The 13,139-nt window shown below is 43.2% G+C and overlaps 1 protein-coding gene across 1 annotated transcript in view; it reads right to left on the bottom strand.

The window, feature by feature from the left end:
* FAT3 (FAT atypical cadherin 3) overlaps nt 1–13,139 on the bottom strand; it is a gene marked incomplete at both ends in the record, with an annotated part of 451,188 nt that overhangs the window by 101,061 nt on the left and 336,988 nt on the right. Inside the window, 2 exons of the mRNA XM_083362083.1 lie at nt 7,605–7,838; nt 10,035–10,188. Coding sequence (XP_083218209.1) covers nt 7,605–7,838; nt 10,035–10,188 — 388 coding nt within the window. The remainder of the gene's footprint in view (nt 1–7,604; nt 7,839–10,034; nt 10,189–13,139) is intronic.

The following is a 13,139-nucleotide window of genomic DNA, read 5'->3' as shown; positions in this document are numbered from 1 at the left end:
TTTTTTATTAATTGCAGTTTTCCATTTCTTGATTTAGAGCAGTTGGAATAAACCACAATTAAGAATCCACGCTGAAGTCAAAATTGATCCATAAGGATCCACATGAAATCAGCTTGTCTTAAATCCATTAAGCATAGTTTATAGTTGGAAATCTATTAGTAATGGAAGAATTCATGTTTTTTTTTTAGTCCCACTGTGAACAAGAGACCAAAACTGATGCATTAGATTGCATCAAAATATTCATTCAAGTTTATATAATTGTTTCAATCAATCCAATATATCTGGCTAAAGAAAAGTTTCAGATGATCACACTCTATATTTTATCCCCCATATATTATTGACCAGAACATCAATAACATCATCTGAACACTGCAAGCAATGGTATTCTGTCTGAACATTTATGGAAGCAAAAGTTGAACTTTGAAGGATAGAAAAAGTATTGATGAGCGGCAATGGATGCATCATGGGCAGATCTGAGAGACCTGGTTAGGCACAAATTGTCACGGAGAAAATTTACCTATGCGGTTGCTAAGATATGACCCCTGACGTGATGGCACATAATCAATAATTGATAAGTGTACACATCCTTTTGTCTGTCTTTATCTCTTACATCTACTTTTATACCACTCAGCTCATTGTGACTCCTGGTGGTTTATTTATTTATTTATTATTTATTATTTAAATTTATATACCGCCCTATTCCCGTAGGACTCAGGGCGGTTTACAGGGAAAATTAAAATACATTGTATACAAAATTAAAATCAATTAAAACTATTAATTAAATTACAGTCCCTGAAGTTAAACTAAAACCCAAATTAAATTAAATTAAATTAAAACCCCTCAGTCTGGGCCAAACAGCTCGAAGAACCAGGTTTTCAAGTCCCGGCGAAATGAGCGAAGGTCGGGGGCAGTCCTGAGTTCCGTGGGAAGTTGGTTCCATAGGGCCAGCATACCCACATAGAAAGCCCTTCCCCTGGGAATAACCCGCCGGCATTCCTTAACCGGCGGTACCCTGAGAAGGCCCTCCCTGTGGGAGCGCACAGGACGATGGGAAGTTGATGCCGGCAGCAGGTGTTCCCTTAGTTTACCATAAGAATCAGAAAACAAAGTCAACAAAAGCAGTACAGTTCAATAGTTACACAGGATACCAGATTCTGGGGGTAAGGTGTCCCATGGAATGAGAGCCAAAATAAAGAAGCACGACCTATAGGATCCCATCGCTTTAAATTCATGTTGATCCAGGATCTACTGCATTCTCTCCTTACATGTGTGCACAGATGAGGGAGATTCCTTGTCTGAATGTAAGTGGCTTCAGGAATCATGAGTTCTTCGCTTATTGATAGATGCCCAACTAGCTTTATTGGCTAACTGGGGTAATTCCTAATCCAGCAGCCAAGCCATATAAGGCTTGGTTATGATAGATCAAAATCAGTGCATTGAACTGGGCCCAGCATCCTATTGTCAACCAACACAGCAACAGGAGAACAGGTGTAAAACTGACAGTCCTTGACTTATGACTGTTAGAAGTTACGACCTATCTGAAAAAGGGGACTTACAACCTGGTTCCAAAATTCTGACAGTTGTCCCCTTTCCATGGTCATGTGACTGCACTTTGGGTGTTTAGCAACATGGCTGCATTTATGCCTGTTTGCAGTGTTCCATGATCACATGATCACTTTTTACAATGATTACGCCTAAAACTGGCATTTAACTTCTGGTTTTTGTCAAATTGATACTATAGCGAACATTGGGCTTGCTTAACAACCGTAGCATTCATGCTATGGTTGAGGCAATCACTTAATGACAAAAAATATTGTAAAATCAGGTCGGTCATGTGACCAACCCATTTTACAACCATCATGACATATGTCATAGACTCCATTATGGAGTCTACCTGTGCTAGACAGAAGTCCTTATCCACTATTTTATATCCACTGTCCTATTTTATAACTATGGCAGTTTCCAAATTGTTTTCAAAGGCAAATGTAGAGCTTGTTGCTATTTGTAATTTATGATAATAGCCGCAGGTATTCCTAGGCTTCTGCATCACAACATAAGCTCTGCCTCCTGACATATTACAAAATAAAAAAGAGTTTGTGTTGTGCTGCTTCAATGCTACTTTTGTGACACACTAGAATAACACTAGTTTTGTGTTGTGCTGCTGCAATGTGACTTTCTGCTTTTGCATGACACAGTTCCAATGTTCCCAATCTACATGGTTCCAATCTAAGGAGCTGCCCCAAAGAAGAGGGAGTCAACCTATTCTCTAAAGCACCTGAAGACAGGGCAAGAAGCAATGGATGGAAACTAATCAAGGAAAGAAGCAACCTGGAGTTAAGGAGAAATTTCCTGACAGTGAGCACAATTAATCAGTGAAACGACTTGCCTCCAGAAGTTGTGGGTGTTCCATTACTGGAGATTTTCAAGAAGAGATTGAACAGCCATTTGTCCAGAATGGTATAGGGCAGGGGTAGGGAACCTTGCCCCGTTATGGATTACAGCCTTGTCGCGGCAAAGGGGCTTGTGTAACTCAATGAAGCTATGAGCTATACCGTGCAGGGCTACCCAAGATGGACAGGTCATAGCAGAGAGTTCTGCAAACTGTGATCCACTGGAGAAGGAAATGGCAACCCACTCCAGTATCTTTGCCACGAAAACCCCATGGACAGTACCAAAAGGCAAAACGATATGACAGTGGAAGATGAGCCAGATGTAGGCATGAGTTTAAATGGACTCCAGAAGATGGTAGAGGACAGGAAGGCCTGGAGGAACGTTGTCCATGGGTTTGCGATGGGTCGGACATCACAATTAACAACAACTGGGAACCTTGGCTTTTAGGACTTGTGGACTTCAACTCCCAGAATTCCTGAGTCAGCATGGCTGGTTCAGGAATTCTGGGTATTGACGTCCACAAGTCATAAAAGAGCCAAGGTTGCCTACCCCTGGTATAGGGTCTGCTGCATGAGTAGGGGATTTGACTAGAAGACCTCCAATGCTTCTTCCAACTCTCTTATTCTGTTAATGAAAGTTCTCCCCTTTCAACTGTGCATTGCGATACAAGACAGACTGGTTTGATTTCCCCTGCACAGCTAGAACTTCTCGGTGGGGCCCACAACTGATGACCAGCTCAACTAAAGAAGTGAAAATGTAATGGGCACATTTTTTTTTAATGTGCTGCTCCAGGAGGAGAAGATCAAGCCTAAGAGGACTCTAAAGTTGAGAACTTGGCTTTTTCCAGGGAAAACTGACTTCATCTAGAATCCACACTGGTATCTCAGAGCTAGGACATGTTGCTCCATCTGAGAAAGAAAGGAAATCATAATTGTCTCCTTCCCTACGCAGTTACATAATCCTGTTACCGAAAGAAAACGATAGTGTAAGGCTACAACTCCAAATTCAAGAACATATTGTTCAGCTCTTGCAGATTATAACAGCTTTTATGGTCATTTCCTCAGGGGTGTATTGTGTCATTAGTTGCTGCTTTACTTAATGAATGTGCCTTGATTTCCCCCAGTGCACAACTAAAAAGCCTAAGGAGAAGGAAGAAAAAATAAATAAATGAAATTTTCACAATTAGACTAATCTTCCCCATAAGAACAGCTACCTCCACAAAAAGCTCCATTTGGGAAACATTATCTATTGGAAATGGTGAAACCTTGAATATACCTATTTTCTTTGACTCGTTTTTATTTATACTCATCAGATTCTTTAGATCTTGTTGCACTGCAATGGCAAAACAAGTGAGATGATGAGGCTGTTGGACGAAGATCAGGGAGAACAAGATTCAGTGGTATCCTCAGCCATGGAAGCTACTGGCTTTGTCCTAGTCGCTCTTTGTTAGCATCTCCTGCCTTTTGAAGTAGGGGGATTGTAATTTCCACCACCTTGGGGCCAGACTTTGAGAAAGTCCAGGAAACCAACTCTGATCAATAACTGCAAAGGTTTGTGCTACGTCTAACAATCCGTAGTTGTTCCAGATAGTTTCTGGCCCAGAACACAGATGGTCACTTACTACATTGTATTTTTGTTATCATTGTGGCATCTGGATACAGAGAGGATGTCCATTATCCCAGGCCTTGGTTCAGATGAAACTGACTACTCCCTAGCATTTCTATAGGCGAGTAGTCCCATTAGAATTAGATTATGTATCTCAGGTGTCTGTGGGACCTAAAAGGCAGGCAATTGGGAAGTGGGTTTTTTTTTGGGGGGGGGAAATCTGGTAAGTCAGTGGCTCCCAACCTTTTGGGCACCAGAGACCGGTGCCACGGAGAAAGTTTTTTTCTGTGGCCCAGTTGCTGACATGCCGCGGACAGGTTCTGGTCCATGGACCGGGGGGGTTGGGGACCCCTGTGGTAAGTAGTTCCATCAAATGCCTAGTGAGCTATATTGGCAAAACCTGGAGAACTGGCAAAATTCTTGGGAAGCTTTGTTGCTTGGCTGATCCTAGTTACTTCCTTGGTTTACCAAGGACATCTAAGATTAGAAGTGGCAAACGCAGTGCCACCGGTGGAGTAAAATGAAAAGTAAAACTTGAGTTGCGGTCAGGTCTACAGTACGGTATGTTCACCTCTCATCGTGCTGTTGGCAGGCATGGCTAATTCCCTTTCCAGGAGGATCTAGCACCAATGTTTCATATGAGACCATTGTGGTCAATTTGTGTAGCATCTGTCAAGAGTTTTGATTGTGGTAGGAGAAGGAAGGAAGGAAGGAAGGAAGGAAGGAAGGAAGGAAGGAAGGAAGGAAGGAAGGAAGGAAGGAAGGAAGGAAGGAAGAAAAAAAGAGAGAAAGGGAAGGGAGGGAGAGAGGAGAGAAAGGGAAGGAGAGGGAGGGAGGAAGGAGAGAAAAAAAGAAAGGATGGGAGGAGGAAAAGGGAAGGAGAGGAATGAAGGGGAAGGAAAGGTTGTTGTACTGTACAAAAAAAATTAAACATGAAATTGAAGAATATCACCACGTTTCAGATTTTCAAAACATCTACCGAGCATTTGATAAACACCTATACTAATTAGAAGCCCGTCTCTCTAGTTATGCATAACTTTTTTATTTGCTGGTGTTAATCAGATTATTCCATTTTTTTCCTGGAACGTGCTCTTTCTGGAAATGTTCATAGTATCCTGGATTTAGGCTTGGGAACACCCTCGGAGCAAGCAAAACACAGAACTGTGCAAACCCTTAACGGCCTCCCTCTTCATTCTACGCCCTTCCTACTGTCTTCCCACAAAAATACACCTTTAAAGCAGGTATCATTGTGCAAACAGCATGCTCACAAAAGATGACTACGCATGGAGAGAAGGCCGCATGTCTTCAGTACGGAAGGATTTATAGCTGTATTAACAGGCTGCTGAATCAAGAGATCTTTCTTTTAATTTTCACATATCAATACTGTCATGTTTTATTACCGGCATCCTGTGTTTGCATTTGACCTTAATAGCTAACTACAAGTCAAAAAGTTAGAAAATGAAATCTGCGCTTATTCATCATTAACTATAAAATCTGCTGGCTCTTTGTTTCTCTTTCTCATTGCTGGGTTCTCTTATTTCTGATATTTCTGATAAAAAAGGTAAAGGTAAAGGTTCCCCCGCACATGCGTGCTAGTCGTTTCCGACTCTAGGGGCCGGTGCTCATCTCCGTTTCAAAGCCGAAGAGCCAGCGCTTGTCCGAGGACGTCTCCGTGGTCATGTGGCTGGCATGACTAGACGCCAAAGGCGCATGGAACGCTGTTACCTTCCCACCGTAGGGGTCCCTATTTTGCTACTTGCATTTTTACGTGCTTTCGAACTGCTAGGTTGGCAGAAGCTGGGACGGGTAACAGGCGCTCACTCTGTTATGCGGCACTCGGGATTCGACCCGCCAAACTGCCGACCTTCTGATCGACAAGCTCAGCGTCCTAACCCACTGAGCCACCGCGTTCCTTATTTCTGACATTAAGCGGCCACAAAAGGAGAGAATGGCAGGAAGGGGAAAGCACGAAAATCGGTTTGCGTTCAAATTTTGATCTGCATTTTCAAATTCAAACGCAAAATGCAAATTCCAATGTTTTGAGCCGCATTTTCTTCTCAGCATGAGCAATAAGAGGTTCAGTTGAATTTCCACACTTTGCTTTCAAACTTCTAAAGACAGATATGATTCCAAGGCTGAATCCTATTTTTATTTAGGAGAGTTTGTGAATTCTGTGGCAAATCAAACAGACATCCTGCAATGACTAGACTTTGCAACGGGATGAACTTTTGCATCAATTCAACCCTGCCTAGAATTTGTCTTTTGGTAGCAAAAGGCCTCCAGAGACAAGTGAATTGCATGGCATTTACCTTACAAAGTTTATGACATGACCAAGTTGCAGTTGACAGATATTTTATATAAAAGGCTTCCAAAATCACAGCCAGGGCACACTAATAAAAAGTTTCCCCTGATGCTGTGCTGCAATTTTGTGCAATTTTGCGCAAGCACTGGGGAAATCAGGAGATTTATGGAGTTCAAATGAATATACAGATTTATTGCAAGGTTAAGCTCTCTACAAGAATCTGACCAACTAACGGTCCAGGGAAACAAGTGGGAGATAAGACAGGCATTCTAAATGGGCTGGACTTAGATCTCTTGTGGGCACGCAGGGACTTGTGACTTATGATGTGTTTGACCCCATCCATCGGGCTCAGCTTGGCCATTTCTGATACTTATAAGGATTCCATAAATTGTTGGCAAAAATGTATCCCTTACAACACTTCTCTGCTTGGTAACTTTTGACTGCAGTTCATACCGTGGACTTTCTCCTATTTTGTCTCCCCCCCCTCCCACCTTTCTATTTAGTTGTGTCCAATTCTTGGAGGCTGCCTGGATAACTCCTTGCAGTTTACTTTGCAAGGTTTTTCAGAAGTGGTTTGCCATTGGCTGCTTCCTAGGGCCGAGACAAAGTGTCTGGCCCAAGATCACCCAGCTGGCTTTGTGCCTAAGGTGGGATTGCAGCTCACATTCTTCCAGTTTTTAGCCCGATTCCCTAACCACAGCACCAAACTGGATCTCATTTTTTAAAAATGTATTTAAAATTTTCAAATAAAATATTTTAAACCGCTATTATTTCTATAAATGACTCAAGGTTGTGAACATATGCAATATTCCTACTTTCCCCACAACAGTTAGCCTGTGAGATGGCTTAGGCTGAGATAGAACGACTGGCCCAAAGTCATTCAGCTGGCTTTCACTCTAAGGTAGGATTAGAACTCAGTCTCCTGGTAATTTGCCCAAAATCACCCAGCCAGCTTTCATGCTTAAGACAGAACTAGAACTCACAGTCTCCTGGTGATTGGCCCAGAGTCACCAAGCTGGCTTTCCTGCTTTAGGTGGGACTAGAATTTACAGTCTCCTGGTCTCTAGTCTGGGGACTTCATCGCTAGACCTAACTGTGACACTGTGACACTATTTGACCAACACTTGAGCTTTGGGTTTGGGGACCGGATCCAGATTTGAGAACTTTAGGTTCTTGTGCTATTTCTGAGTTTTACAACTTTGGCTAAAAGACAATGCATAAATTACAAGAAAAATAAAGGCTACCCCCTTACCAAGTTCTATTTACACGTTTCCAATCAGTTTTCCTCTTCGTGTCCTATACTCACCTACATCGGGGTCATTGGCCTGAACTCTGGTCAACAAGGCTTTGGTGGCGGTGTTCTCATAGACACAGGCAGTGTAGTGGTCAGAAGAAAACAGTGGAGGATTATCATTGACATCTTCCAATACTAGATGGATTTTTGATTGACAGAACTTTCCTCCCCCATCAGTTGCTCGGGCAATCAGATTGTAGACAGGGGTCTTTTCACGGTCTAACGGAGCCAAGGTTTTGAGCTCCCCTAAAACAAATTCAAGGGAAAAAAGAAAAGGAAAACAAGGAAAAAATAAATGGGATTGTCGTTACAGTATCATTATTTTATTACTAACACCATTATTTTGGTTTTTTTCAAAAGTAGTTTATCTTAAAATTACAAGGTAATTTTATCTTAAAATGGCTTGGACCCTGAGCTACTGTGTTGTGTGAACAGGACAGCATGTTAAGCCAGTGTTTCTCAACGTTGGCAACTTGAAGATGTGTGGATTTTAAAACCCTCTGCTCACTATCAGCCAGGGACAAAAATTACTTCTTCCTGGAATTTTATGGGAAAGAATCTGGGAATCTGACTCTTTCTCAAAGGACCTGCAGTGGGACCAAATCAGGGAAGTCTGACCTACATTCAATATCTAATCCAGGGGTAGGCAACCTTGGCTCTTTTATGACTCGTGGACTTCAACTCCCAGAATTCCTGAGCCAGCATGGCTGGCTCAGGAATTCTGGGAGTTGAAGTCTACGAGTCATAAAAGAGCCAAGGTTGCCTACCCCTGATCTAATCCATTGTCCATGGACCACTTACGGCATTATCATTTTTAACGTTTTCCATTTTTAAAAATTCAACATGATTAATGTTCACAGACGCTACATGCTCTTCACCAAAATGATGTCTCCCTCACGGCACACCCTGGATTCTCTGAATGCAAGTGGGCCAACCTTACCTAATCTGCACTTTCCTATCACTGACATCACCAGCTGCTGCTAAATGATCAGAATGTCCCCCTTTTCATCGCAACCCCTCCTCGCATCGCCTCCAAAACTGTTAAAAAAAAAAAACCACCTGCGTAGCTTTGATAAGCAACTTGAGATGGAGGAACGTGTACTGCCATAGAGGAAATGAATTGTCAGGAGGCGGAAAAGTGGTAAGCTGCTGAAGAGATGATTGTGTAGTGGAAGATTAGACACTCAAGAGAACGTTTGGCCACTTCATCATTAAATAAGTGCCAAGGCACTACCCCTCCTGCTAGAAAAATTCTCTCTTCCTTTCAAGGCAACTTTGCAAGCTATATTTCTTTCATTAAGCTGAAAGAGACCTCATAGGGGGGGAAAAAGTGCATTTTTAATGCATGGTTCTAATGGATAGGCATACAGCTCTAGACTGGAAGTAACAGACAGGCTTCACTCAGGCAGAAGAATAATCGTAGATGGTGGTTAGTCATGCATGTGGCCAATCAGACCAGCAAACAGGTGAAAAACAATTGCCACAGGCTCATTTTGGGGTTAAGGTCCTTAAAACAGAGAAAGGAGCTTCATATAGGAAAAGGAAGGAAAAGGTGCATCTTAAGGAGCATCTGAGAGCTTCTGCACCGCTGACAAATTCCTTGCGTGTCTAATCACACTTGGCCAAATGAAGTGAAGCTTCCTGTTCAGTTCTGATCCCGATCTCTATTCCATTCCATTCCACTCCATCCCATTCCTAAATAGTTTTGAAGGGGTCAACTTATTTTCCAAAGCACCAGAAGGCAAGACAAGAAGCAATGGATGGAAACTAAACAAGGAGAAAATCAACCTAGAATTAAGGGGAAATTTCCTAAGAGTGAGGACAGTTAACTTGTGGAACAGCTTGCCTTCAGAAGTTATGAGTACTCCTTCACTGGAGAAAATATTGGACACCCATTTGTCTGAAATGGTATAGGACACGGGTCCCCAACCCCCGGTCCTTGGACCAGTACCTGTCTGTGGCATGCCAGCAACCAGTCCGCACAAACAAAGCCCCATCCGTGGGATGCAGGCAGCACACAAAACCACGCAGTGTCCAGTCTGCAAAAGCACGCAGTGTCCGGTCTCCATTGAACTGGTCCCTGGTGCCCAAAAGGTTGGGGACCTCTAGTATAAGGTCTCCTACTTGAGCAGGGGGTTGGACTGGATGACTCCAAGGTCCCTTCCAACTCTGTTATTCTACTGTATGTCCTGTCCTGTCCTGTCCTGTCCTATCCTATCCTATCCTACTGGACAAATGCTGATCTCCTCTGTAAGGTCTATTTTTAGAACCACTAGGCAACTTCTAAATAAGTAAAATGTTGGAAGCAGCCAGTAGATTTTGGCAGCCATGTGAAGGAGGTACCCGGGGACTGAGGGAGAGAAATCGGCAGGCTTCCTAAATAGCTTTAATTTCAACTGTAAACAAAGAAATCATCCGTGTAAAAATTCATCCACTTCTTACCACTTTCGGGGTCCAAAAGAAACTTGCCGTTTCCAGAGCCATATAAAGAATAGCGAATTTCACCATTGGATCCAATGTCTACATCCTGTGCACCCATTTTAAGGATGATTTTGTTGGGAGGGATGTCCTCAGGAAATATTGCCATATATGTAACCTTAAGACCAAAAAAACAACAACAGTTATTCCAATTTAGACTGACAAATGAGGGTCAATTAAAATTCCAATGTTCTCGATTCACCATGTTGGCTATTTGGCTGCGGCAAAATACGAATCATAACATTTATTATTTAAAAAATAAGTAACATTTATGAAAGAATGAATAACGTGGGTGTGTGTGTGTGTTCTATTGCTCAGCATTCTCAAAGGAAGGATCCAGCCTTATGGAAAGACATGGATGTGGACAACCATATGAAGGAATGCCTGTTCACACCTTTGGTGTAATTTAAACACACTGTAAGGATGTTGTACAAGTGTGGTCTCCTCCTTTTGTGCGAACATTGATTTGGATAGGAAGGGGTGAGAGGTAAAGCAAAATAAGGGCAGAAGCTAAGTTAAGGGGATGGCACTTCACTGCTTTTGATACAAGTAGTACAGATAGTCCTCGACTTATGACTGATCACTGAATGACTGTTTGAAGTTCCAACAGATCTACTTATGACCTGTATTCTAAGTTATGAGGATTTCCCCCCCCCCCATATACACACACCTCATGAACATGTGACTGTACTCACAACTGGGCCACATTTATGGACTCTGACAGTGTCCAAAGATCACGTGACTATACTTTATGATGGTTTTGCCCCAAACCGGCATTTATTTCTGGTTTGCTTAACAATCACCACACAAATGGTTGAGTTATGACCGTGGTGGGCAGGCTCCAATATGGTCATAAGCCGAGGACTATCTGTAATTGTAGAGATCATTTGCTGATTTTACGTTTGGTATCATCAGTAGGGTGATAGCACTTAGCAATAGCACTTAAGACTTATATGCCGCTTCATAATGCTTTACAGCCCTCTCTAAGCAGTTTACAGAGTCAGCATATTGGCTCCAACAATCTGGGTCCTCATTCTACCAACCTCGGAAGGATGGAAGGCCACAAGCAGCCAGCAGCCAACAGAAGTAGCCAGCAGTACTGCATTTTAACCACTGTGCCAACACAGCTCATGTTACCCAGTTGTATCTTTTGACTCTGGGCTGGCTCTGTCGAGGTTCTGTCCCAGTGTCTGGAAGCTGATGAATTTGGATCCTACTCAATCCTACCAGCTTGGAGTGTTCGGACTGTCCAAATCAAGGAACATTCCACCCTTGAGCTTGGATGAAGTGGAACTTCCCCATGTAAGGGATGGGATGCACAATTTAGGATCTTCTTGGTCTCAGAGCTCCTGTTTGATAAGCAGAGGGCAGATGGGGCTAGGAAGGCCTTTACACAGCTTCATCTGGTACACCAGTTGTGGTTCTCAGGCTGAGCCTGACAACGGCAAGAATTGTAGGTCGGCACTTTGGGAGGGCATCAAATTGGAGAATGTGCTTTGTGAACTTTGTGTGTTGTGACAGTTTTGCTGCGTGGGGATGCAACAAATTTGGCTGACAGTAATTTGAGGGATTCCTTCGAATGTGCCAGTGGAAAGGTAGATGGGCTAAATAACCATATCCTCTTTGTTGAGATTCGGTTAAGCACTTCTACCATCACTGTGCATTGTGCACTACAATGCACTGATGGTTTTACTGAGTTTGGGTAATGACACGTTTGCAAAACAACCACCACGTTCAGAGAGCACCAAAGGCCTCTCACATCTACAGCCCCCAGGTTAACTAAACACTCCTGACACTCATCTTGCCTTAGGAAAAGATGACTTTATCACTACGTCTGACAGGTAAATACATTTACTTTCAGAATTTACTTTGGTTTTCATCTCTTTTGAAAGAGGTGAAGAGCTGTGGCAATACAGTGGTTAGAATGCAGCACTGCAGGCTGACTCTGCCCACTGCCAGGGCTTTGATCCTGACTGGCTCAAGGTTGACTCGGCCTTCTATCCTTCCAAGGTTGGTAAAATGAGGACAATATGCTGACTCTGTTTTGTTGGGGGCAATATGCTGACTTCTGAAAAACTGGTTAGAGCAGGGGTAGGCAACCTTGGCTCTTTTATGACTTGTGGCTTCAACTCCCAGAATTCCTGAGCCAGCATGGTGGCTCAGGAATTCTGGGAGTTGAAGTCCACAAATCATAAAAGAGCCAAGGTTGCCTACCCCTGGGTTAGAGAGTGCTGTAAAGCAGAGGTCCCCAACCTTTTGAGCACCAGGGACCAGTTACGTGGAGAGAGATTTTTCCGTGGACTGGAGGGGGTGTGGTTTTGTGTGCTGCCTGCATCCCACGGATGGGGCTTTGCTCGTTTGTGCGGACCCGTTGCTGGCATGCTGCGGCCCACTAGTGGTCCATGGATGGGGGTTGGGGACCCCTGCTGTAAAGCACTCTCTAGCTATATAGAGGTCTAAGTTCTATTGCTATTGTTTTCTGTACAGAGTATCAGTCTTCATTCCTCACTGCTACCTCACTCCTCTTTTTCCTATGCCATGTGCACAGCAGTTGGTTTTGAAGTGCTACTCAACCCCTGCACCCCCTTCATTATCCATTTTTAGATCGCACGGACCCATCTGGCATGGGTCCGGATTATCTTAGGGAGCACCTGCTGCCAGCATCAATTTCCCATCGTCCTGTGTGCTCCCACAGGGAGGGCCTCCTTAGGGTGCCGCCGGTCAGTGAGTGCTGGCGGGTGATCCCCAGGGGAAGGGCGTTCTCTGTGGGTGCGCCTGCCCTATGGAATGATCTGCCTGTGGATCTCCGTAGTGCCCTCGACCTTCGTTTGTTTCACCGGGACCTAAAAACCTGTTTATTTGATTTATCTGGCCTGGACTGAGGGGTTTTAAATTTTTAACTTTTTGGGCTATTAATTGTTATTTAATTTTATTTTAACTCTATTTTAACTTATATTGTTTTTTAACTTTGCCCTGTAAACTGCCCTGAGTCCTTTGGGAATAGGGCGGTATATAAAACCAATTAATAAATAAATAAAATAAATAAATAATCTCCAGATAGCTGTCATT

The sequence above is a fragment of the Vipera ursinii genome (genome assembly GCF_947247035.1).
Source record: "Vipera ursinii genome assembly, chromosome: 4".
In the NCBI taxonomy this organism is placed as follows: Eukaryota; Metazoa; Chordata; class Lepidosauria; order Squamata; family Viperidae; genus Vipera; species Vipera ursinii.
The sequence above is the reverse complement of the archived record's forward strand: the minus strand, read 5'-3'. Positions and strand labels throughout refer to the sequence as shown.